The sequence below is a fragment of the Cibotium barometz genome, chromosome 61 (assembly GCF_041138505.1).
Source record: "Cibotium barometz isolate CiBa-2024 chromosome 61, ASM4113850v1, whole genome shotgun sequence".
Classification (NCBI taxonomy): domain Eukaryota; kingdom Viridiplantae; phylum Streptophyta; class Polypodiopsida; order Cyatheales; family Cibotiaceae; genus Cibotium; species Cibotium barometz.
In genome coordinates, this window is record NC_141106.1 from 34,477,240 (window position 1) to 34,504,288 (window position 27,049).

A 27,049-nucleotide genomic window follows, 5' to 3' on the forward strand; every position below is an offset into this window, starting at 1 on the left:
CAGAGCAGACGGGCTAGGCGGAGGGGGTAGGCGTAGGGCGAGCATGGAGGTCGCAGGCAAGCCGCCGAGAGGCCGGAACGGGCTAGAGTCGTCAGCTGGGCACGTGCGGAGCTCTGGGCGTTGGACGGAGCAACGATATTGCCAGCCGGAATGGAGCGACGACGGCGGGTCTGGGTGGCCGGGACGGAGCTGTGACGGCGGCGGCTCTGGGTGGCCGGAATGGAATAGCGACGGTGGCTCTGGCGGCCAGAACGGACCACTGACGGGTTAGGTGTAGGATGGAGAAGCTCACACACAGAAAATGAGAGAGAGAGAGAGAGAGAGAGAGAGAGAGAGAGAGAGAGAGAGAGAGAGCCAAAAGTGTGGTATCCACAAAATGCAAGTCAACCCTTGCATGTGTGCCACATCCATATAATATAGAAGTACAAAATATTATATGTAGTGTCCTTTCACACTTGATATCCGAGGGGAAAAACCACATGGGAAAAAGTGCCCTTGGATAAGCCCTGTTCACACATAGCACTACCATAAGTGAGCATATGCCTACAAATTGCCACTGATTTCTATCGCGAGCTTCTTAGCGCTGAACCTCATTTTGACTTGAGACACATGGCACAGAGGAAGGTTTGGAATGCATTGCCACAATTTTTTTTTCAGAAAGGAGACTTCTATTAGGTATGAAAAAATTTTACAAAATGGAGATTTCATACCAAAAAAGGTGGAGATCTCAACCAATCAGGAGCCCTGTGCTGCCAATAGGGTCCCAAATGAGAGGACATGAAAAAGATACCAATGTCCCACTCTCTCATAAACTGGCCGCGCTTCCTCTCCGCAGCCCTTGAAGATCCCTGGATTCTGGCCCAGGTAGCCATGATGGTGTGAATAATATCACTCCAAATCCTACAAAGACACTGAGAAACAAGAACGGGAGTACCCTCAATGGCCTCGGTGCATCTAGCCTTCCAGATATTCCAGGCTGAGATGCTAGCAATAATCTCCCAAGAACTGTCTAACCTCTGTGCCGGAGGGACAAAGTGTGAAAGTGGCAAATCCTGAAGACAACATTGCCGAGCAACTCCTTGCCTTACCATAATGGCCAAGCTCCTGTCAGTCCTCTCGAATCTCAGCTGAGGCTCAGACTGTGTCAACCAAATGATAGAACCAAAAGAAATGATAGCATCCCTCTTAATCCTACCAAAGAGGTGTGCAATCGCCGGCCAAACCCTCTGTGCTTCCTTGCATTCCCATAAACAAAGGTAAACTGACTCCGAAGCTCCTGCAGATCTAGGGTAAAGCTTGGTTTTACTTGGATCAGTAGAGGATGAACTACTAGATATTTGGGATGCCAGGTTGGGGTTGATATTTCTCCTGCACAACAGTTTGCTTCGGTACTTATGAGTATTCAGAAGAAGCTTCTTCATTGGCACTCCTGGAGATTGGATTTAGCCTCTAGAGCATTGGTGGCTAATCAGGTATTGCTTGCCTCGGCTTGGTTTATTGCCTCTTGTTGGTGTGATTCTATTCTATTCTAGCTTATAGCAGTGATTGTTGTATGCCTTTTTCATACTTAATAGAAGTCTCTTTCTTGCGAAAAAAAAAATGATGACAATTTGCATGCCATAGGCAACCTCTATCGCCGTTGAAAAGCTGAGAAGGTGCCTGCCCTACAAAACACGTTGCCGTGTCATCTGCAAGCTTTGAATCTAGGAGCTCCTCAAGAGTCTGAATGGATAGGCAGAGAGTCCCTAAAGTCTGATGGTTTAAGGTAAGAGGAAGTTGTCCATGGCCTTCCTCATAAACAAGAAGAGGAAACGGAGTTATGAAGGGGCAGTTCCGGTAGATGGGTCAGAGATAGAGAACTTCTCCTACTGACTTCATGGATGAGGAACTGGCTATGAGCTAAGGAATATATGGCATGCCCTGCACTGAGGTGGGGTCCACATTGTCACAGGCCTTCTCAAGGTTGAGCTGGAAGATTTGTGTTCTTGCGGTCACCTCCCACAAAGTGAAGATGTTATTCGAGATGTTCCTATCCCAAATAAAACATGTCCGAGTGCCATGAATAACGGTGACTGATATCTTTGGTGAGGATTTTGCAGGTTGTGTTGAGGAGAGTGATGGGTCTCCATTGCTGAATCTCTTGGCAATCTCCCCCCCTCTTTGGAGACTGGTAAAAGGAGGACTTTGGAGACTGGGTAAAGGAGGACTTTGGAGAGGGGCTATAGGCTGCAGCTCATAGTCATGATCTTTGTTGAAGGCAGGCAAAGGCTGTTCTTCAATAACTCCCGATAGACCTGGAAAAAAGAGACCAGTAATCCGCCCTCGACCGACCACTTCCTGCAGTAAAGAGTCTGGAGAGCTTCCATTGATGTGCATTTAGTATGGATTGCGTGTTATTATTCTTGTTGAGATGGAAAATGCCTTTAAGTATAAAGAATGCAAAGGAACCAGATGCGAAAAGCTTGTAACACTTAGTGATTTCATGGGCCGACCACTATGGCGACCAAAAAGACCTCAAAGGAGAGATTTAAATATTGAACTAGTTCAACTAGTTAAATATTTAAATATTTAACTCGTTCAAACTTTGAATTATGACATAAAAGGCCTTAAACTAGTTGAACTAGTATTGGGTGTACTCTTACCCAAGCCTAATTTTTAAAGGTTAATATTTGATTCCTGATACCATGTTCTAGGTGCATTCTTATGTCCAGATAGAGTCTTGACAAGTTTGATAAGTGAGTCTTAATATGGTCATTCAACATTCTTGTGATACATCTTCCATCTGAGTTTAGGCCAAATCTTAGTTTTGATAGTGTATTGGAGCGAATTACATGGGCACATGCCAATCCCTTAAGCATCCTCTATGTCGTTAAAGACTTAGATTAAAAGACAGTTGATCCTTTCCCTTAATCAGACTTTTATATCATTAGGGAGGACTAGATTAACAGAAGGTTAATTCAGCCTACTGTTTCTACTAGGTATGGGCCTCAGTTAAACGATCAAGGCGACCTTACCCCCAATCTAACCTCCATAAGAGAGGGACGTAATATTACTCCCCTCTCTATGATTCATGATTTAGATCCAATAAATGAATTTGGAGAAAAATAATTTTATAAATATTTATTATAATTATTTTGCACTACGTTTCCTTTACAGTACATAGTTTTGTTTTTTTGAGCTCGATCAACATTTAGTTTGAAGCCTTATGAATGGTAATTCAAATTTTGGGTGTGTTTTACACAGTTCATGCTTCAGAGCAATGAGGCGATTTGCAGTCATAGGTGTTGAGAAACGCGAGAAGAAGCAGATTGCAGTGGAGTTTTGCCTAATGTCAAGCAAAAAGCGAGCTTTTCATGCATGGATTACATACTGCAAGCTTGAGTTACATAGATGGGCAGTAATGTCACAGCTCTTCAAACTGGGTATATAGATTCATAGAGCTTGAGCTTGTATTTTTAGGGGCGTAATTTTTTTAGATGGCGTATTATTTTTAGATGGCTTTAATTGATGGTTATTCACTTTTGGTGTTTTTTACTTCAAAAATTTTGAGCTGTGGGTTTGGTTGATAGGACCCAATTAATTGCAACCCACGCCGCCTGAAGACTACCTCAGCTGCTTCTAATTATACAGTATATTTGTCAAATAAAGACACCAATGCTTGCCACATATACTGTAAGTTCCTTCCCAAAATCTGCCCTAAACACAGCTGAAAGCCAAGGTTAGTTCTAAACCAAATCATGAGTTAGCAGGTTAGCTCGCCTCCCAACCGCGGCCGGCATCCACCGATCTCCCCCGAGCGTAGGCCTTCAACACGCCAACCTACATACTCGCCATGTGCGTAGCATGAGCATGTCTACTCTCCTGGTCCAAGCCAAACCATCAGCGGTGCATCCGCACAACTAAATCTCATAATAACCCAAGCCCTCACTTGTATAGTGATAACTATGCCATAAATAACTAACTTGCTATAAGAGGCCATTAAGCTTGTTTTATCAAACCAAGAACCCTAGCCAAGTATTTGCCTACTAATCCCTAATCTCGGGGCTCCCTAACCCCACTGGCTTAGATACCTAGTCCATAGATTAGTGTCCAAGCACATAACATTCTTCCCCTCTTCAAACATTTACTTCTAAATGAAATTAGGGAAACGCTTACTCAAACTAGCTGCCGACTCCCAAGTTGAATCCTCCTTCTCCCTATCTTATCTTATATTTAGAGATCAACTTGTTCCTAAGCTGCCTTTCCCTGAAATCTATCACCCTCTTGGGTTCATGTGGAACATAGGACGAGTCCTTAATCTCAACAAGTTCATGAGGAGTAACAATGTTATCCTCAGCTCCTAGCATCTCTTTCAGTCGACTGACATGAAAGACTTGATGAATTTTCACATTCGGAGGCAACTCTAGTCTATAGCAATCTCACCAGTCTTTTTCAACACCTTGTAAGGTCCATAGTGCCCAGGGGATAACTTCCCAACCTTCCCCATACATAATGTTCTGAACTCTTGGGCACTCTCAAATAAACTAGCATTCCCTTGATAAACTCCCTTGGTGAATGCTGCCTATCAGCATAAAACCATGCATGATCTTGTGGAGTTATGATAACTCACATGCACTGACTAGCATTTCCTTCATATGTGCTAAGAAATCTCTAGCCGCATCAATCTGAATACCCTTAAGTCCAATTGTTTATTGGAGATCCAAGGTGGTATCTATACATCAACATAAACAGATCGTAATCAATAGCCGCATGCTTAGCAATGTTATAGGTAAACTTGACCATCAGGATGTACTTCTTCCAATCTAATGGTCTCTTGGAGACATATGCACGAAGCATATCCTCCAAAACTTGATTCACCCTCTCTTTTTGCCCATCAAATTGTGGATGATCAAAGGAATTCATACTCAGCGTAGTCTCCAATCTCTGGAAAAGTAGCTGCGAGAAATGTCAAGAAACCATTGAGTCCCTATCACTAACTATATCAAAAGGCAATCCATACAACCAGAAAAGCTGCTCAACAAATTGTTGCGCCAATTCAGTTGCTTTCACTGTCACTTTTGTAGGTAAAAAAAACGTGCCATCTTCGTCAATTTGTCTACCACCACCGAGACAGCATCATGCCCTTTGTTGGTCCGTGGTAAATCCACAATGAAGTCCGTGGAATATTTTCTCATTTACGTCGTGGGATCAGTAGAGGATGTAACATGCCTTCAGCCCTAAGGTGTTCAACTTTATTCACTTGACATTGACGACACTTTACCACATAGTCCTGAACATATGCCTTCATTTTAGGCCAGTAAAACATCCGTTTTACTAAATCATAGCTTCATTGTACACCTAGATGACCCACTGTAGGAGCGTCATGACATTCACACAGGATCTTTTTCCTAATCTCAGCGCTATCCGGTACACAAAACTTCTCATTCCGGAATAGCAATCCGTTCCAGATAAGGAACTGACCACCTGCCACACTCACGGATGGCATGATTCCTGAGTCTTGGTCTAAATCTATGGAGCTTCCTGCCTAGACCTGTTGCCAATACCAACCAAAATGACTGTCGGTCTCACATAGGCCTCTCAGAAAAGGTCAGCCCTTACCTATGTCTTGGCCATGCCACCCTCCTCTTGCCATCAAGCCCTCAACCGATTCAGGCCTCTACAGGGTACTTGCTACAGCCCAATTACATGTAAAAACAATGCTCTTCTCTCATCTCTCTGACACATGACTCACATGCAATCCTTGATGCCAACAAAACCTTATACAACTTCAGTAGAGAAATTCGCTTTTGATAGAAAAGAGAAAACGATGAGAGTAATATTTGGGAACTCCGACATCTATGTTGCCTAGACATGCATACCTCTTCTGCCTTTGCATTAGGGTTGCTCTGATACCAACTGTAAAGTCCTTCCCAAATTTTTTCCTAAAGACAGCTGAAAACCAAGGTTACTCTTAAACCAAATCATGAGGGAGCAGGCTAGCTCACCTCCCAACCGTGACCGGCATCCACTAATCTCCCCCAAGCCAAGGCTAAGGCTTCTTGCACAATCTCATAGGCCCATGTCTAACTTTGGTGTCCCATACCACTGAAGTCTGCCCGTAGGCCTTCGACACGCCAACCTACATACTCACCATGTGTGTGGCATGAGAATGTGTGCTCTCCTAGTCCAAGCCAGACCATCAGTGGTACATCTGCACAACTACATCTCAGAATAACCCAAGCTCTCACTTATATAGTGATAACTACACCATAAATAGGTAACTTTCTATAAAAGGCCATTAAGCTTGTTTTATCAATCCAAGAACCCTAGCCAAGTATTTGCCTGTTTCTAATCCCTAATCTCGGGGCTCCCTAACCCCGTTGGATTAGATCCCTAATCTGTAGATTAGTGTCGAGGTACATAACATATACCCTATTGAGTGCTCATATATTCTATGATAGGTTTATCTTCTGGTAAACAAGCCTCCTTGATAGTTTCTTTGTTATCTTACATCTCCATGATCCTATTGAAAGCAGCCGCAAGCCTTTCTTATCTTGCTCCTAGTGTAACATAGTGGGGATGTTAATCTGGATTAATGCTAATTAACAATAATGCTAATCACTTATTGTTGCAATTACACAACAGACAAGACTAGATAGACCTAATCATTGTATATTGCCAAAACTTGAATGTATACAATGATGTCTTCATATTTAAATCAGATCTGGGTGCTGTATGGTGTGCAAATCTGATTCTCTGTTTAAACTGATGACTTTGTTCCACTAGAGCATGGATGAGACCATCGTGGAAGATGCGTTATGCTGATCAAAGATGTCAGTTATGCTGTCCTGGGGATTGGCTGAGTCGACTTGCCCTTAATGATTCATCTGAGAGTTGCTTGGCGGTGCCATCTTCAGGATATGCTGGTGTCAAGATACATCCCATGTGCACAGAGGTTGGACAGTGCATGGGAGATTATTGCTAGCATTGTAGTCTGGCACATTTGGAAGGCTAGATGCACTAAGGTCATCGAGGGCACTTTGGTTTATGAGTCACAGATAATTTGCAGGATTTGAAGTGATATCATCCATACCCTCATGGCCACTTGGGCCAGAATCTAGGGATCTTCGAGGGTTGTGGAGAGAAGTGCGGCCGGTTCATGAGAGAGTGGGATTCTGGCATCCTTTTTTACCGCCACTCATTTAGGACCTTGTTGGCAGCACAAGGCACCTGATTGGTTGAGATTTCTCCCCTGTTTGGTTTGAAATCTCCCTTTTGTATACTTTTTCATACTAAATAGAAGTCTCTTTTCCGGGGGAAAAAAAGGGGAAAAAGTTCATAAAATGGGCTGGCCTCTGTAGGACTGATCCACGACTTCATACAATGTTAGAGATGTGAATTAATGCATCTCTAATGGGCTGGCCTCTCTAGGACTGATCCACGACTTCTCTAATTTGAGTTTGTTAGAGATGTGAATTAGGATCATCTGTTCCCAAACCTCTAATTGGAACAAAGTTCTCTGTGGCAGCCATGAGGGAAAAGTTGACTTGCCTATTTGCACCTAGACTCGGCATATACATGCAACAACTAATATACTACTTCACGACCTTGGCTGTAGGAAATTCTAATGCAAACTCAAATACTTGCAAGCCCTAATGCACATACCGAAATGCTTCAGGATGGCCTAACGGAAAGCACTCGCACAGAAAGGCAGCCTGTATGCTTTGTTACCAACGTAACATGGGTGCAAAACCTAATGATAATTAACACTGATTAGGGGCTGATTAATGCTAATCATTTAATGAACACTGATCACTTAATGCTGCAATTACACAATAGACAAGACCAGAGAGAAGTTGGGAAGCCTGTAGGACTGATCCATGACTCTATACAATGTATCATATGTGTCTACCCCATCCTTGGCCATGAGCGCTTGGCACTCCCGTGTCCGGGTGTCCAAAACATTGCCCAATTAGTCCACAGTTTCTCTCGGACCTTGCCCTTTAGGTGATTGCAACCGAGAAGCGTACCCATGTTCAATCCGGTTAGGGGGTGCGCGTGACATTCAATACTAGCACTCTTGTTGTCTTTGGGGCTGATTGTCCAGAGAGAAGGTGACTGCATGCCTCTCATCCAGCTTTCATGTCAATCCAGCTTGTGTCCTGTTCTCATTCCTAGAAAACCTCTTGAAGCCACCCTAATGGAAGTCTTGTGAGATTGCCTTCTTACATTGTTGGTATGGAAGAGGTCAAATCCTTCCACCTATCTCTTTCTTCTTGCTTGGTGGAGAGGGATAGGTTGATTTTGAGTCTCTTGGATCTTCTCACAAAAAAAGACCTAGTTCTCCCCAGTGCTGCCAGTGCTGGGGCAACCAATCCACAACTTCTTCTTTCCGATGCCTCCCCATCGAAGGAGTCAGTATTTTCGAGGAGACGGTGGCTCCCATTCGTATATTTGTGGTTCTTCATCACTCTAGGCCTTCCAGCCCAAAGAGTGGTGCGATGATCTTCTCCTTTCCCTTGAGTGCAACATCGGGGACGGATTGGAGCATGGAGTCGGTGTCTGCCGCTATTCAAAAGCAGGCCATAGAGATCTTATATCATTTCCATGATCTGCATATCACGGACGTGCTCACTCACTTCTGGCCATTGGCATGGATGGAGGTGGGTGGCTTTGGCTACAGAGACCCGGAAGGGGAGATGGTGTCCTCTAGCCTGGAGGTGCTCTTTTTTGTGTTTCTTCATGTTTCAATGGTGTAGAGAGAGTGGCTCCACATGGAGGGCAGGATTTTCGCCCATTAGGCACGACATCACCCTAGGATAGATAGTGGCTACTCTTCGTCCAAACCCACGCCCAAGACTCTTCGAGTGGAGTGGGGAGCAGTTCCGACAGTTTTGCCTCCCACAGACCTTAGTTATGCGGATTGTCTCATGGAACATTCAGGGTTTGGGAGGATTGCAGTGCTTTCAGAGGCGCAGGGTCCTTAAAGAGGAGCTTCACAAAGTAGTAGTCGGTGTGCCCATTGACATTCTCCTCCTCCACCAGGCATGACATACCTTTGGCAGTCCATGACGCAGATGGAGCGCATTACTCACCTTCTCTATTGGACCCCATGGAAGACTTGAGAGAGCAAAGCTCTCTATGGAGGATTTCAAGGGATGCACCTTGCAGAGGGTGAGGGTGATTGGTTTCCATGTTCATGAGTGGCACATAAGACCCTCCACCGGCCAAGGTGGCTAGAGAGATTTTGGCGTTTGTGGATTTGGGAGGGTTGTCCTCTCACGCATCTCCAATGGGACCCGGGGGAGTGTGCATGGCATGATCCAAATGACAAGGAGGAGACCCAGATACCCTTTTCTTTGCCTACACCGCATGGCTGGGCCGTAGGATTCAGATGCTAGAGATTGAGGGCACTCCAGCAGCAACTGTAGGACACTGGTAGTGTCAGGGCCTTCCTCCTTAGTTTCTCTCAAATTTTTGGAAGAGACTATGGGATAGTTTTTGGTCGCCGCGAAAGATCACTCTCTTTCTGTGACAGCTAGCACGACGAAGCCTGGCGGTTGGCACTTGGCTGGCCATTGGATGTAGGCCAACAATCTGTTTGAGGTGTGGCCATCCCTAGGAGTCCTAGTGTCATTGCCTTCGGGATTGCCCGAAGGCTCAGATGGTTTGGCAACGGATTCTCTGCATCTTCACCATGGACCAGGCCCGCTCCCGCATAGTTACGTGGGACACAATTGCTTGGGCCATTGAGGTTAGGCTGTCATGTCATATGAGAAGGGGGTGGGGGACTAGCCCTTTAGGTCTCTCACCTTCGTATTTATGCAGTGCCAATCCTAGCTCCATCTACCAATCAGTGGACTCTAGGTTCTAGCCGAAGATGGGAGATTTGTAGCAGTATTATTGCGTGGCACATTTGGAGAGTTCAATGCAGCAAAGCCATAAAAGTCACCCTTAGCCCACCGGTGGAGTCCATTCGGAGCATTTGGCTTGATGTCATTCATACCCTCTATGGACAGTGGCGGAAGCTTGAGAGTGCCTCAGATTACATGTGGAAACGCCAAGAGGCCTTCATGAGGATCTGGCGTCACGGTCCCTTTCTCACTAACAGTGGTGGTGAGCCCACTTGGCACTATAGACCACCTGTGTGGTCGTTTCCCCCCATTGTATGAGATAGCCTTCTCCTCCTAGAGCGGCTAGTCGGAGGAGAAGAGCATCCTTACCCCTTTTTTACATTTCTTGACTCTCACTCCCCATGTGGAGCTGAGTTTATACTTAGCCATCATGGGTGTTTTTTTGGTAACTAATAGAAGGATCTCTTTCTTGGGAAAAAATAAAGTATTTCCATGGAATTTATTGACAGGTTACTGCGGATTAGCAGAGGACATGATGCCATCTAGGTGGTGGTAGACAGGTTGACGAAGATGGCAAGATTGTAAGGTTTGCCTTGTGACATAGTGAGTGATAGGGACTCGAAGTTTTGAGGACGCTTATGGCAGCTAGTTTATAGAAATGGGAGAGTAGAGTACACTGAGTATGAGTTCCGCTGATTATTCTCAGTCTGGTGGGCAGCAGAGAAGGTAATCAGTTTTTGGAGGATACGCTTTGTGCATATGGCTCCATGCGACCATTTGACTAGGAGATGTATATCCCTATGGTCGAGTTTGCCTACAATAGTGCCAAGCATTCGGCTACTAGTTATAGTCCATTTATGTTGATGTACATATATCAACATAGAACTCTAGTAACTTTAGGACTTTAAGGTATTCACATTGATGCAGCTAGGGATTTCTTAGTGGAGATGCAAGAGGTGCTAGTCAATACATGTGATGCTACTAGAAGTGATAAGGACAAAGCACGGTTTTATGTTGATAGTCACGTCAGTGGGCAAAGAACAAGCCCAAGGTAGCTCATGTGACCGAGGTGAAAGGTTACCTTTAAAATTACTTCCATAAATGCTACAGTTTTAGATCATAGTGTGTGCATGGAATGTAACTTCAACATGGTAGTTTTTGGTCCCAACGATCTTGTACGGATTTATGAATCGGTGTTGGGGAAGGCTGTGTACACCTTTTGTGCCCTGGTAGTACTTACAACTTTGTTGAATATTGTGCAGAAGCTGGGAGTGGAGATGCAGCCAAGTGATCATGTGTACACTATGTGAATCTGGTGGCAGGTCATGGGTAGATTTGGGACCGGCATGTGTCTCGGTTACTGATATTTATCTAAAATTCTACAAAGTCCCTAGATTTTTTGGTTATGAATCTAGATAGAGTCGATGTTACTATGGGAACAAAATAGTTTTTTATAGCCATAAAGTCCATTTTGATTGGAAGGGTCCTTTTTTGATGGATGATGCTCCAATTTTTTCTTAGGGTGATTTTGTGGTCCTGATCTTTACGCTTGTAAAGTCAACATAACTTCTGAGTATGAATTCTAATTTAAACGCAGTTAAATTGGATGTTTGGGAGACACAGGCTTTAGGAAGTATCAAGGCAGATTTTGCCGATGTTTGTCTTGTTGAATTGGCTGATGGTCTTCCGCTCAATCCATCGGTAGATCATCATATTGATTTGATTTTGGGGTTTCAGCCTAAAAGTATAGCATCTGACAGGACACGCAATCGGAGGAGGAGGAGATTGCACGACAGTTATCAAAATATCTCACGATGGGATGGACTAGTAAAAGTAGATCTCCATGAGGAGCTCCTGTGCTTTTTTTTCTTTCTTTTTTCCCGAAAGAGACTTCTATTAAGTATGAGAAAAACATACAACAATCATAGCTATAAGCCGGAAAAGAATAGAATCACCCCAATATGTAAGGTGATTTCAACCACTGAGGAGCATCATGATGCCATGTAAGGCCTGTGGTACTAGAGGAAAAGAAGATACCATGGTCCCATTCCCGCATAAATATCACACGCTTCGCCTGCGCAGAACGAGAGGGCCCCTGAATGCGAGCGCAAGTAGCCATAAGAGTGTCGATGATATCACCCCATATGGTACTAATGCACTGAGACCAAAAATCTGGACACCCTCAATAGCCTCCGTGCATCTAGCTCTCCAGATCTGCCATGCTGTAATACTGGCAATAATCTCCCAACTGGTGTCAATCCTCTGTCTAGGGGGTGTATAATCAGAGTGAGGAACATCTTGCAATAACCATGCTGGGCAATACCTCTACGAATGAAAAAAGCAGAATCTGTACCACTGCCCTCATAAAAAAGCTGCAAACCGGACTGGGAGAGCCAAGCAACTGCCCCCCAAGTCACATGCATTGGGCTACAGGATCCCAAATCTGTTGTGCAATGCTGCATCCCCATAGACAATGTTGTACGGACTCAAAATCTGCCGCACATCTAGGACAGGAAGGTGCTACACTGAAAACTAATCTCCACTGATTGGTGGGGAGACCACCATGTAAGAATAACCAAAAGAAATGAGAGATCTGGCTCCTTTTGTATGAGTGCCAAAGTCTATGCCAATATCTATGCTGTATCAGTGGAGAAATATCATAGCTCTCCCAATGAGGCCTGAGAGTAGGGATCCTATGCATCTGTCAAGTGAGGAGAAGCCTGGCATTCCGAACAATGAAACTGAAAAAAGGAAGGCCTTTCAAAGGATCGAAGGCATCAATCCACTCCCACTCTCCTGGATCCCACTGAAGATATGTGATAGGACTGCCACCATATAGCCACAAACACCAAGAGCCATGAGTCACTATCTGAGGAGAAGGGTCAATGAACCAGTGCTTCCTTGAGTGACCAACAATCCTCACTGGACTAAGCCTAGTATTTGGGATGATCTCCTCCATACTACATCTCCTCAATCTCCCACCAAGCATGATAGAATAAATGAGGCAATCTGTATCCTCCTGGCCCGGGAGAGCAATGACCTGCAGAGGTATGCCTATCCTCGAAAAAACTCCCAGCCAACTTGGATGATAGTCTCCGTGAAAGGTCCCAGAAAGCCACTCATGCCGAATAGCTGCATCAATCTGATCAATACGAATGCGAGAGCCCCTAAAATGCTGAGTGGATGCAACTCTCCGATCCTCTGGAAGACTCTTAAAGGTCTTCCAAGAAAGAACTGTGTATGCGCATCTCTCCCATCGTGACCATTGCATATAACGAGATGCACCAAGTGGCCGACTAGCCTCATACCTAATGAACTCGTTCCACATAATAGTTTGTCGGTCAGCCTCGTCCAAAGACCTAGGAAGCCTTTGTCGCAAAAAATATCTCATGCTTCTCCATGCTCTGACAATGGCTGCAATAAGAGGGGAAGATGGTGCCCTAATATCAGCCTCTGTGAACAAAAAACGTGTGCTGGGCATCCAGTCTCTCCCGACCTTGGGTGTACATCTGGAAATCTGAGACAAGAAAAAATCCTTCCAAGGCTCAGTGCCTGGTAGGAAACACCCTGCACTGAACATCCGGATCGATAATATTCAAGCCCCCCTCTCTTTTGGGCTGAATAACTGTGAGCCAAGCTACCTTGGCACGACTGTTTGAGGTGCCATCCAAGCCCGACCAGAGAAAATTGCGGATCAATCTCCGCAATTGGCCAATGCACGCACGAGAGAAGCACCAACAAGAGGCAATAAACCAAGCTGAGGCAAGCAAAACCTGATTAGCCACCAAAGCTCTGGAGGCTAAATCTAATCTGCTGGAGCTCCAATGGAGGAGCTTCTTCCGGATACTCATAAGTACCGGAGCAAACTGCTGTGCACGAGAAATATCAATCCCAACTTGGCATCCCAAATATCTTGCAATGCATCCTCTGCTGATCCAAGTAAAACCAAGCTCTGCACCCCAATCAATCCTCGGTGAATCACTAACCCAAAAACCAACAGATTTGTGCCAATTAATGAGTGCCCCTGCTGCCAAACAGAACTCCTCTAGTGCTACCCGGAAGGAACATAAGCATATATGTGAAGCCTCCAAAAATAGGACTGTGTCATCAGCTAACTTAGAGTCAACCAAATCCTCTTGACTACGAAGAGGCAACCTCAATCCTGAAATACCAGCAGTGGAGCGGAGAAAGATGCTCATGGCCTCTGCAACTATGATATATAATAAAGGGGCTAGTGGGCAGCCCTGTCGTACTGAGCGAGAAATCTGAAACCACTCTCATCTATCACCACAAGCAAGAACTCTACTGTGGGCATCACGATACATGCATGAAACTCCCTTGATCCATCTCTGAGAGAAGCCCATATGACTAAGAGTACCCTCAAGGAAGTCCCAATCCAGTCTATCATAGGCCTTCTCAAAATTCAAGAGCAGAATGGCTAAGGGCTGATTGCTCGCTTTAAGCCATTCGACGGCCTCCCAAAACGAGAAAATGTTATCAAAGATGCTCCTGCCGTGTAAGAATCCATTCTGGGTATCATGAATAACATCCTGCAAAATTGGCTGCAACCTGATGCTCACTGCCTTAGCAAGAATCTTATAGGTAGTCCCAAGTAAGGTGATAGGTCTCCACTGGCCAATCAATGTCTTATCCCCGCTCTTAGGAATAAGATAAATAAGCCCCTCAGTGAGAGAAGAAGGCATAGAACCTGTGTCCCACATCTCCTGCAAAGCCGATGTGATCTCAGCCCCAATCTCATCCCAAAAAGTAATGAAAAAAACAGGGGAGAGGCCATCCTCCCCTGGACACTTACCATGAGGTAAGGCATGAAGAGCATGACTGAACTCCTGCATAGAAAAAGGGGCATCCAGAGCGGCACACATCTCCTCCGTGATCAAATGTGGCGATGCATTCCAAAGGTTCCTCTGTGCCCTGTGTCTCAAATCAGAATGCGGCTCAGTACTAAGAAGCTGGCCATAGAAATTGGTGGCAATCTGTCTAACTATAAGAGGATTTGAGTGAAGAGTGCCATGTGAATCCTGCAACTGCCTGACACTATCTCTGGCATGAGATAGGCCGTGAGAAGCAAAGAAATGTTTGTCACATATGCCACCCATCTGTGTCCAAAAGGATTCCTGGGCATGGAAATGGTACTCCGCGCGCTGCTCAAGAGAGTGATGAAGTTCTTCTCTAACAGTACATAAAGAATCTGCAACCCATTGAGCATGAGGATGTTTCTCGTGCTCTTTCTGCAAGGTAGCCAATCTACGTCTAATAGCCCTTTCTAAGTCCAAGGCCTCTTGCCTCTTAGATAGGGCACATGTGTGATAAAACTCAGTAATATCACAGAGAGCAGAGGCCAGGCTTTGAGAGGCCTGTAAGAAGTCATGAGATCTCCAAATATCAAGCATACGACGCGATAGCTCTACATTTGAAAACAAATGATCAAGGATGCGTACATGGGGTGCTGATCCATGGCAATTCGGATCTCTAATACATAAAACCACTGTAGGTGCCTGTAGCAATTAAAGTATGTCCACCTCTGTCAAGCACCCAATCATCCACATAAAATCTGTCTAACCGTGCATAGATACATCCTACATCTCTTCTCTTGTTAGACCATGAATAAAGAAGAGTGGATGGACTCCTCAAAATGTCATCCTCATGCCAACAATCTCTACCATAAATGGAGAATATAAACCTCTCCCAGGATGCTCTTGAATTTCAAGAGGATGCACCAAGCCCTCATGTCCAAATCTTTTATCCGTTCGCATCTCAACCATGTTAAAATCCCCACCAATAATCCAATGGTCGGCAAGAGGCATCAATGTAGTGAGAGATTTCCAAAAGGCAATCCTCTCACCTCTATGGTTAGGAGCATAGAGGTTGAGAATACCAATGCATGTAGTACCTTGCATAAGAAGGATCCACTGCGCTCTCCCAGGCAAAATGACACCATGTCCAATGATGCAAGGCAAGATCAAAGCTGAAATAGAGATACAAACACCACCCTTGGTACCAACAGCCGGTGACCAAAAGGTGTGTCCTGAGAGAAGCTTGCCTAACCTCCCACACTGACTAGCATCCAGTTTATGCTCTTGCAAAAGCAATATATCCATAGGTCCACCTGTGATTGCACAATGAAGCTGGGTTTTTACAATTTGTTTCCGTCGACGCGGAAAAAACCCCCCAAGACCCTGAATGTTCCAAGAGACAATCCTCATAAAGACTCAGAGTAGGAATGACCAGATCTCGTGGTCGATGAAGGACCCCCTTTAGAGGCGGAAGTACGTCTCGCATAGGTAAGGGAGGGAAAATTGGAGGATGTAAACCTTACCTCTCTCTCCCACTCCGGGGAAAAGCCAGGGCTAGTCCTCAGAACTGGAGAGGTACCATGACAATGCGAATGTGCAACATCATCCTCAAGGGTACAATCATCCTGTAACTGTAATGCAGCATCCTCATGTGAGGGATCCAGATCATGTGCCTGCAAGGCCTCATCCTCCAAAAAAGGATCAACATCCTGTGAGGCAAGAGCTGCATAGGGGTTAGGGTGCTCCACAGGGGGTGTGGGTGAAGGGGCAGGTACGGAAGTCCGAGGGTGCCTGCCATCCTTCCAATAGGACCGAGGAAGAGCAGGGAACCGTAGTGAGACTGGGGTAAGGCGCTGATCCTCCACCATTGGATCAAAGCCCACCTGGTAGTGAAAGAAGAAAATCTTCCTAGGACCAAGAGGAAAGGGGCTGCTAGCCAAAGCCTGAGAAGTAGCTTCTGAAGAATGAAAGTCCACCTGGAAGAAGCCTCGATCAAGTAAATGAGTATCTTGAAAGTGCACACTCAGCTCCAAAGGGAGAGCTGCTAGAAGCCATTCACGGGCATGTGAACGAGAGGGGTGGGAACCATAAACTCTCGCAACAAGGGAAGTCTGGACCTCAAGGTCAATGTCGTGCTAAAGAGAGGTGAGCTCGTCTTGTGAAAAATTGATGATTCTCCTGGCCAGTGGGGGTGATGAGAGATTGGCTGCGGCAGAAAAAGCCATAAGACCAATCAAGAAAAGTGGGCGGCCGACTTGAATCCAGAGAAAATAGCTGCTGGGAAAACGGGAGCAGAGGAAGGGGGGCAAAGGCGGGGAGCAGCTGGGGAAACAAGGGCAAAGGGGCAGGCGGGAGCAGGCAGCAAAGGGGGAGGCAGGCCAGCAAAAGGGGCTGGCGGGGGCAGCAAAAGAGACAGGTGAAGGCAGGCGGGGGGCAGCAGAGGGGCTGGCGGGGGCAGCTGAAGGGCAGGCGGGGCTGAAGAAAGGCTAGCGAAGGGCAAGCGGGGACTGAGGAAAGGCTAGAGAAGGCTGCAGGGGGTTGCAAAAGGGCAGGCGAAGGCAGCAGAGGAGCAGGCGGAGGCAACAGAGGGCAGGCGGGGGCAGCAGCGCATGTTCACGTCACTTCAGCATGTTTTTTCATATTTCATATGCCACCTTTTTTGCTCCTGTGCTTTTTAAGTACAAGAAGGACGGGAATTGGTAGATGTGCATGAATATAGAAAGTTGAATAAAGTTGCGATAAAGAATAGGTATCCATTTTCTTTTTTTCCTTTTTTTTTTTTCTAGGAAAGAGACTAGTATGAAAAAGGCATACAACAATCACGGCTTTAAGCCGGAATAGAATAGAATCACCCCAATGTAAGGTGGTATCAACCACTGAGGAGCATCATGGTGCCATGAAAGACCTGTGGGACTAGAGGAAAAGAAAATTCCATGGCCCCACTCCAGCATAAATACAACGCGCTTTGCCTACGTAGAATGAGAGGACCCCTGAATACAAGCCCAAGTAGCCATGAGAGTATGGATGATATCACCCCATATAGTGCTAATGCACTGAGACTCAAAAATTTGGACACCCTCAATAGTCTCCGTGCATCTAGCTCTTCAGATCTGCCATGTTGTAATACTGGCAACAATCTCCCAACTGATGTCAATCCTGTGTGTGGAGGGTGTATAATGTGAGTGAGGGACATCCTGCAACAAACCATGCTGGGCAATACCTCTACGAATGAAAATAGCAGTGTTTGTATCACTGCCCTCGTAGAAAAGCTGTGGACCAGACTACTAGGAAAGCCAAGCAATTGTCCCCCAAGTAACATACATGGCGCGGCCACTCAAATTGCCCATAAGTTGGACTATAGAACACCAAATATGTTGTGCAGTGCTGCATCCCCATAAACAATGTTGTGCAAGTCTCAGAATTTTCCGGACATCTCGGGCAGGTAGGTGCTACACCGAAAACTGATCTCCACTGTGATTGGTGGGGAGACCACCATGTTAAAATAACCAAAAGAAATGAGAGATCTGGCTCCTTTTGTATGAATGCCAAAGCCTATGCCAATATCTGCACTGTATCATTGGAGTGATGTCATAACTCTCCCAATGAGGCCTGAGAGTGGTGATCGTATGCATCTGTCGAGTGATGAGAAGCCTCACATTCCGGACCGTGAAATTGAAAAAAGGAAGGTTTTTCAATGGATCGGAGGCATCAATGCACTCCCACTCACTTGGATCCCACTGAAGATATCTAATAGGACTGCCACCATACAACCAGAAACACCAAGAGCCTTGAGTCACTATTTGAGGAGAACATCAATGAACCAATGCTTCCCCAAACGACCAACAATCCTCACTAGACTAAGCTTGGTTTCTGGGATGATCCCCTCCTTGCTACATCTCCTCAATCTCCATCCAAGCTTGATAGAATAGATGATGCAATCTCTAGCCTCCTGGCCCCGGGAGAGCAATGACCTGCAGAGGTACGCCTATCATCAAAAAAACTCCCAGCCATCTCAGATGATAATCTCCATGAAAGGTCCCAGAGAGCCACTCATGCGGTATAGTTGCATCAATCTGATCAATACGTATGCGAGAGTCCCTAAGATGCTGAATGGATGCAGCTCTCCCATCCACCGGAAGACTCTTAAAGGTCTTCCAAGTAAGAAATGTATATGCACATCTCTCCCATCCTAACCACTGCATGTAACGAGATGCACCAAGTGGCCGACCGGCCTCATCCCTAATGAACTTGTTCCACATAATAGATTTTCACTTAGCCTCATCCAAAGACCTAGGAAGCCTCTGTCGCAAGAATGGTCTCATGCTTCTCCATGTTTTGACAATGGCTACAATAAGAGGGGAAGATGGTGCCCTCGTATTTGCCTCTGTGAACAAAAACCGTGTGCTGGGCAGCCAATCTCTCCCAACACGGGGTGTACATCCGGAAATCTGAGATAAGAAAAAATCCTTCCAAGGCTCAATGCCTGGTAGGAAACCTCTAACCACAAGTTTGCAACGCAACGCCCTGCACTGAACATCCGGATCAATAATATTCAGCCCCCCCTCTGGCCTAGGTGAATAATTGTGAGCCAAGCTACCCTGGCATGTGTGTATGTGGTGCCATCCAAACCCGATCAAAGAAATTTGCAGATCAATCTCCACAATTCAGCAATGCACGCACGAGAGAAGCACCAACAAGAGGCAATAAACCAAGCCGAGGCAAGCAATACCTGATTAGCCACCAATGCTCTGGAGGCTAAATCCAATCTACTAGAGCTCCAATGAAGAAGCTTCTTCTGAATACTCATAAGTACCAGAGAAAACTGTTGCTGTGCACGAGAAATATCAACCCTAACTTGGCATCCCAAATATCTAGTACTGCATCCTCTACTGATCCAAGTAAAACCAAGCCATGCACCTCAAGCAACTCTCAGTGAGTCGCTAATCCAAAAACCAACAGATTTGTGCCAATAAATGAGGGCTCTTGCTGCCAACCAAAACTCTTCCAGTGCCACACGGAAGTAACATAAACATATGTGTGAGGCCTCTAAGAACATGGTAGTGTCATCAGCTAACTCAGAGTCAACCAACTCCTCCTGACTATGAAGAGGCAACCTCAATCCAGAAATACCAGCAGTGGAGTGGAGGAAGATGCTCATGGCCTCTGCGAGTATGATATATAATAATGGGGCTAAAGGGCATCCTTGCCGTATTGAGCGAGAGATCTAAAACCGCTCACCTCTATCACCGCAAGCGAGCACACTACTGTGGGCCTCATGATACATGCATGAAACTACCCTGATCCATCTCTAAGAGAAACCCATATGGCTAAGAGTACCCTCAAGGAAGCCCCAATCCACTCTATCATAAGCCTTCTCAAAATCCAAAAACAGAATGGCTAAAGGCTGATTACTCGCTTTGGTCCATTCCAGGGCTCTGAAAAGGAGCTGGCGATAGAAATCAGTGGCAATCTATCTAACCATAAGAGGATTTGAATGGAGAGTGCCATGTGAATCCTGTAGCTACCTGACACTATCTCTAGCATGAGATGGGCCGTGAGTAGCAAAGAAGAGTTCATTGCATTTGCCACCCATTTGGGTCCAAAAGAATTCCTGGGCATGGTGGCGGTACTTGCATGCTACTCAAGAGAGTGATGAAGCTCTGCCCTAACAGTACATAAAGAGTCTGCAACCCAGTGAGCATGAGGATGTTTCTCGTGCTCTCTCTATAAGGCAGCCATTCTACATCTAATAGCCCTTCCTAAATCCAAGGCCTCTTGCCTCTTAGAAGGGGCACACATGTCATAAAAGTCGCTAATATCACATAGAGCAGAGGCCAAACTTTGCGCGAGAAATAACGAGATCTCCAAATATCAAGCATCTGACGTGATAGCTCTGCATTTGAGAACAAATGATCAGGGATGCGTACATGGGGTGCTGATCCGTGGCGACTCGGATCTCTAATGCATAAAACCACTCGGCAATGATCAACCCCAACCTGGCATCCCAAATACCTAGCAGTGCATCCTATACTGATCCAAGTAAAACCAAGCTCTACACCCCAAGCAACTCTTGGCGAGTGGCTAATCCAAAAACCAACAGATTTGTGCCAATTAATGAGGGCCCCTATTGCCTAACAAAACTCTTCCAATGCCACCCGGAAGGAACATAAACGTATGTGTGAGGCCTCCAAGAACATGGTTGTGTCATCAGCTAACTCAGAGTCAACCAACTCCTTCTGACTACTACGAAGAGGCAATCTCAATCCAGAAATACCAGCAGTGGAGCGGAGGAAGATGCTTATGGCCTCTGCGACTATGATATATAATAATGGGGCTAAAGGGAAGAAGAAGGCATAGAACCTATGTCCTACGTCTCTTGGAGAGCCGATGTGATCTCTGCCCTAATCTCATCCCAAAAAGTAATGAAAAAAACAAGGGAGAGACCATCCACCCCTGGACACATACCGTGAGGTAAAGCATGAAGAGCATGATTGAACTCCTGCAAAGGAAAAGAGCCATCCAGAACGGCACACATCTCCATAGTTATCAAATGTGGCAATGCATTCCAAACCTTCCTCTATGCCATGTGTCTCAAGTCAAAATGAGGTTTAGCGTTAAGAAGCTTGCGATGGAAATCAGTGGCAATCTGTCTAACCATAAGAGGATCTGAATGGAGAGTGCCATGTGAATCCTGCAGCTTCCTAACACTATCTCTAGCATGAGATGAGCCGTGAGTAGCAAAGAAGAGTTCATTGCATTTGCCACCCATTTGGGTCCAAAAGAATTCCTGGGCATGGTGGCGGTACTTCGCATGCTGCTCAAGAGAGTGATCAAGCTCTGCCCTAACAGTACATAAAGAGTCTGCAACCCAATGAGCATGAGGATGTTTCTCGTGCTCTCTCTATAAGGCAGCCAGTCTACATCTAATAGCCCTTCCTCAATCCAAGGCCTCTTGCCTCTTAGAAGGGGCACACATGTGATAAAAGTCGCTAATATCACAGAGAGTAGAGGCTAGGCTTTTCGAGGCTTGCGAGAAATCATGAGATCTCCAAATATCAAGCATCCGACGTGATAGCTCAGCATCCGACGTGATAGCTCTGCATTTGAGAAGAAATGATAAGGGATGCGTACATGAGGTGCTGATCCTTGGCGACTCGGATCTCTAATGGATAAAACCACTGGGCAATGATCTGATTTTGAAGTGCCTACAGCAATAAAAGTATGGCCCCCTCTGTCAAGCACCCAGTCATCCACATAAAATCGGCCTAACGGTGCGTAAATACATCATGCATCCCTTCTGCTGTTAGACCATGAATAAAGAAGAGTGGATGGTCTCCTTGGAATGTCATCCTCATGCCAACAATCTCTGCCATGCATGGAGAGTATAAACCTCTCCCAAGATGCTCTCTCAAGAGGATGCACCAAGCCCTCATGTCCACCTCTTTTATCCATTGGGATCTCAACCATGTTAAAATCTCCACCAATAATCCAATGGTCAACATGAGACATCAACGTAGTGAGATATTTCCAAAAGACAATCCTCTCAAGTCTATGGTTAGGAGCATAGAGGTTAAGAATACCAATGTGTGTAACACCCTCCATAATAAGGATCCATTGCGCTCTTGCAGGTAAAATGACACCATTTCCAATGATGCAAGGCAAAACCATAGCTGAAACAGAAATACAAACACCACGTTTGGTACCAATGGATGACGACCAAAAGGTGTGTCCCGAGAGAAGCTTGTTTGATCTCCCACACTCGCTAGCATCTAGTTTATGCTCAACTTTGGTTAGTCTGTCAACTACCACAAAAATGGAGTTGTAACCTGATTCCATCGAAGGTAATCTAGTGACAAAGTCCATACTGATACATTCCCACTTCATTTGTGGAATGTCTAGAGGCTGCAGTTTCCTTGGCATCTTGACTCTCTCTGCCTTGACTCTCTGACACATTAAGCATTGCCGCACATGATCAAATACATCCTTTTTGAGTCCTGGCCAGAAGAAGCTTTTCTTCACATATATATAGGTTTTTATAAACCCTGGATGTCCAGCTATCAGGCTATGAAAGAAAGTCCACTTTGAAGAAGCCTCGACCAAGTGGAAGTGCACAATCAGCTCAGAAGGGAGAGTTGCTTGAAGCCATTCACGGGCTTGCGAACAAGAGGGGTGGGAGCCATAAACCCTCGCGATAAAGGTGGTCTGGACCTCAATGTCAATGTCGCGTTGGAGAGAGAGGTGAGCTTGTCTTGCAAAAAATTGATGATTCTCCCGGCTTGTGGGGGGGTGGAGATGGATTGGCTGTGACGGAAGCCATAAGGCCAATCAAAGGTGGGCGGCCGAATGAAATAGCTGCTGAAGGAATAGCAAAGGAAAGAGAGGGAGATGGAGGCAGCAGGGGCAGAGGCGGGAGGCAGAAGGGTAGAGGCGGGGGCTGCAGGAGGCAAAGGCAGGGGCAGTGGGTGGCAACAGGGCAGAGGGGCAGCAGGGCTGAGGCGGGGGCAGCGGGAGGCAGCAAGGCAGAGGATAGAGGGGCAGCAGGGAAGGAGCATCAAGGCGGGGGCAGAGGGGCAGCTGAGGCGGGGCTAGTAGGGTGCAGCAAGGGAGAAGCGGGGGAAGTCGGCGGGAGTTGAGCAGAGGCGGGGGGCAGCAAGGCCGGGGTTAGTAGCAACACATGCTCTCTCCATGGTCAATTGATAGGTATCCCTTTTCCAAGATGGATGATTTGATAGATAGGTTGCAGAGTGCTACCTACTTTTTGAAGATTGACCTTCGTGTTGGTTAACACCAGTTACGGATAGTTGAGAAAGATGTCTTTAAGACGGGATTCCGTACACAGTATGGCCATTACGAGTTTCTTGTGTTACCTTTTGGGCTCATGAATGCTCCTACTTTTTTAGCAGATGATGAACAAGATTATTTGGGGAGATTCGTGTAAGTGGGTGTTCTTTGAACACAGAAGGGTGCTGGAACACGGTGGCCTGCCTACGAACCTCGCCTGCTTGCGCCCCCAGCTCCCACCTTTCCTTCGTTCCTTCTCCTTCTTGTGCAGCTGCGCTAGCCCCTCCCTCCCTCCTCACTGCGCCATCCCCACCACCTTCTCTCAGCCTGCGCATGCCCCCCCCCACCCCCCACCCCTTCGCTGCCTGTCGCCTGCCCCTCCCTCTCCCCCAGCCCTTCCCTCCCCCTCTCTCCGCCTGCTATACTGATGTGTGTGCAAGCCCTTCTCCTCCCCCGCCTCAGCTCCCCCCTCCCCCCCCCCCCCCAACTCCGCCCCCGCTATCCTCTCTCCTTCCGCCTCGCCGTTTCCTCGTAGGGCTGTGTCCCTCCCGTTGGTGACCCCGGTCTCTGGCCTTTTCCCTATGGAGGACTCCATGGAAGCCGCTCCGACTACCCCTGCCGATTCCGGTCTCCGTCTGGAGTTCACAGATGCAGATCATCAGTTGTTTGTTTCCACAGTATCCGCTCTTGAGGCCTCCTCCTTGGTCTGCAAGATAGTGGGTAGCCGTCCGATGCGGAGAGAGCTTCGCGACCTTCTGCAAGGCAGCCTCGTTAGCGTGCCTGCCAAGATCGTCAGCGTCGATTTTTTGGGACGTGGCTACTACCAGGTGGATTTCGAGTCCCCCCAGGCAGCTCAGACGGTGCTGGCTCGGAGCCCCATTGCCCTCCGCTCATCCCGGGCGTTCCTGGCGCGATGGACTCACGGTTTCGACCCCGCTTCTGACCCGCTAGCAGGCGCGACAGGTTTCCCCATCACTATCTGCTTTCCTGGACTCCGCAGGGAGTACTTGCTCCTCTTGTCATCCATTGGCAAGGCGTTCGGGCAGGTGGTGGAGACGCCTCAGACAGCGGCTTCAGTGATAGCTCGGGCAGCAAGACTCCCGGCCATTCGTGTTGTGGTTCCGTCACCGGAGTCCCTCCCGAAGACGATCCTCCTCCCTTGTCTTTCTGGAGGACATCTGATACAGCGCGTGGAGTATTCGGGCCTCCCCGGCCAGTGCTACATCTGTCGGGAGATGGGCCACCTCGCACGCGCCTGTCCTCGCAAGGGGGTTCATCCTTCATTTTCTGCCACCTCTGGACCCCCTTCAGGAGGCCCGAGGGGTGGCCATCCACCTCAGAGACTGGACATCCCTGGCTCGTCTCAGCAGGCGCCATCATCTGACGAGCAGGCCCCCCCGGCGGAGGATGCCGCGCAGACTCAGGAGGCTGGCGGATGGCAGGAGGTTCGCCGGCTGAAACGACTGGCCCGCAGGGACCGTCGCAGACGCCAGCAGGCAGCACAGGCTGGCGGACAGGCAACTCCGGCTGGCGTCCAGGCACCTACCCGCACTTATGCTCCAGTCAGGGATAGGCGGCCAGCAGGTCCGACCCCGATGGACGAGGATTCAGTCTCAGTGCCTATTGAGGCCGCCAGTGGAGACCCCCATGTGGAGACCCCACTCCCGCCTCCCCCCGCGGGAGGCCCCGCCCCCTCCATGGAGCAGATTCTTGAGGATCCCGGGCCGCACTCCGCGACCCCCGGCCCCTCTTCCCCTCACTCGGAGAGCACTCCTTCCACCCCCCCCTCTCCCCCCCCAGCCCCCCCCCTCCCCCGGCGGCCCCCCCTGACACCTCTCCTCTGGCAGATGCCTCTCCATCCTCTCCTCGCTCTCTCCCCCCTCCTCTCCGCGAGCCACCATCCCTCCCTCGGCCTCTCCAGGATACTCCTCCAGACCACCCACTGCCCCGGGGCAGCGCAGCTGGGTAGGCTAGAGTACAGTTCAGCGGCTGTTCCACCGCCACTCCGGGCCGGTGGAGATGGCGATCCTAGCTTCGCCCGCCCCACAGAGTTCTCTCCAGCCTCCCCTGGGGGACCCCCGCGAGTGATGGGGCTCCCAGTGGATTACGGTTTCTTCAGGTGTCTCCAGCTGGATGCTGGCCCGTTCGAGACACTGGTCGCGCCCTTGCGAGTATGCGTGGTGTGCCATCCATCTCGTTCTCCTTCAGTGGTGAGCAGCATGGTGGCCTTCTCCTTTCCTCTCAGTGTTGCCCCAGACACAGCATGGGATTGCAACTCTGTAGAGGAAGTTTTGCGTGATCAGATACTGGAGTTTTCTCACCACTTCAGTGACTTGGGGCTCACGGACCTATTGCAGACCCGATTACACTCAGCCCACATGAGCTTGTTTGGTATAGGAGATTGGCGGGCGGATCCGGTCCACACCTCAGTTGAGGCGGTGCTGCTGATTCTCCTCCACGCCGCCCCGAGGATGCAGCCTACCTTTAGATACATATATGCAGAGGATTGGTCTCACGCCTTGCCCTGGACAGGGCGAAGGTGGAGTGGGGCTGGACACAGAGACAGGTCACCCTCTTTTTGGAGAGACTCCGCACCCGGACAGACAGTGACTATTCTCCCTCCAAGCCGGCGCCCAAGACTTACAGAGTGGAGGGTAGCTCATCCGGGCCGGCTGAGAGGGGTGAGCCAGTGGCGGCTGCTTCACTTGCCATAGCTCATCCATGAGGATCCTCTCATGGAACATCCAGGGTCTTGGTGGACCTCGCTGCTACATTGGTCGGGGCAGACTTCGCCAGGAGATCCAGAGGGCTCTCGTTGGAGGGCCCATAGATATCCTTTTCATCTAGGAGCACCACCTTTCTGCCGGGCGCACCCGCACCTGCGGGAAGATCTTGCCAGGCAGGAGTCACACTTTTTGGTCACCAGCATATGGCTCCCAGGGGAACCAGGGTGGAGTATGCATCTCAGTCAGCGAGCAGCTTCTATCCGAGGTTGTGGATTCTGGCACTCTGGTTCAGGGTCGAGCACAGTGGATCATCCTTCGGGTTGGGGAAGACGGCATTGGCTTCCTCAACTTCTACGCCCCTAATGGGGCGACCGGGAGAGCTGAGTTCTGGCACCATTAGGCAGTCCCTCCCCATGGCAGACCATTGGTGCCTAGGGGGGGATTGCAACATGCTGGAGGATGCAGAGGACAGGATGGGGGGCAGCCAGGAGACCATCTGCCTGGGAGGAGCTAGTGCTGCAGGTGAGAGGCCAGGATCCGTGGACTCTCTCGGAGTTTGGCAGGATGCAGGGGAGTTTATCTTTCTCGCGCTTGGATAGACGGGCCACAGGAGTTAACCTTTCCTGCATCGACAGGTTTCACATTGATGAGTGGGCTTGCGATAGAGGTGGCACTCTGGGTATACTTGCAGGCTCTTCTTTTTCAGACCAGTTTCCAGTGCTTCTCGAGATCGAGGACCCTACGAGAGGAGAGCGAGGCCAGAGCGTCCGGATTCCAGATTGTCTCATAGAGGAGCCCGAGATTGCGACCAGAGTTGAGCAGGTCTGGCGGGAGCTTCAGTTCAGGAGAGGATCGGCAGCCAGCGATCTTGACAGGGGTTTGCAGGAGATCAGTA

General features: G+C 47.9%; 1 protein-coding gene across 7 annotated transcripts in view; it reads left to right on the plus strand.

Annotated features, from left to right (window-relative positions):
- LOC147604821 (uncharacterized) overlaps positions 1 to 27,049 on the plus strand; it is a 141,601-nt gene that overhangs the window by 38,411 nt on the left and 76,141 nt on the right. For all 7 annotated transcript variants that reach the window (XM_086794452.1, XM_086794451.1, XM_086794453.1 and 4 more), the window contains one exon: positions 3,244 to 3,422. In XM_086794452.1, coding sequence (XP_086650578.1) covers positions 3,244 to 3,422 — 179 coding nt within the window. The remainder of the gene's footprint in view (positions 1 to 3,243; positions 3,423 to 27,049) is intronic.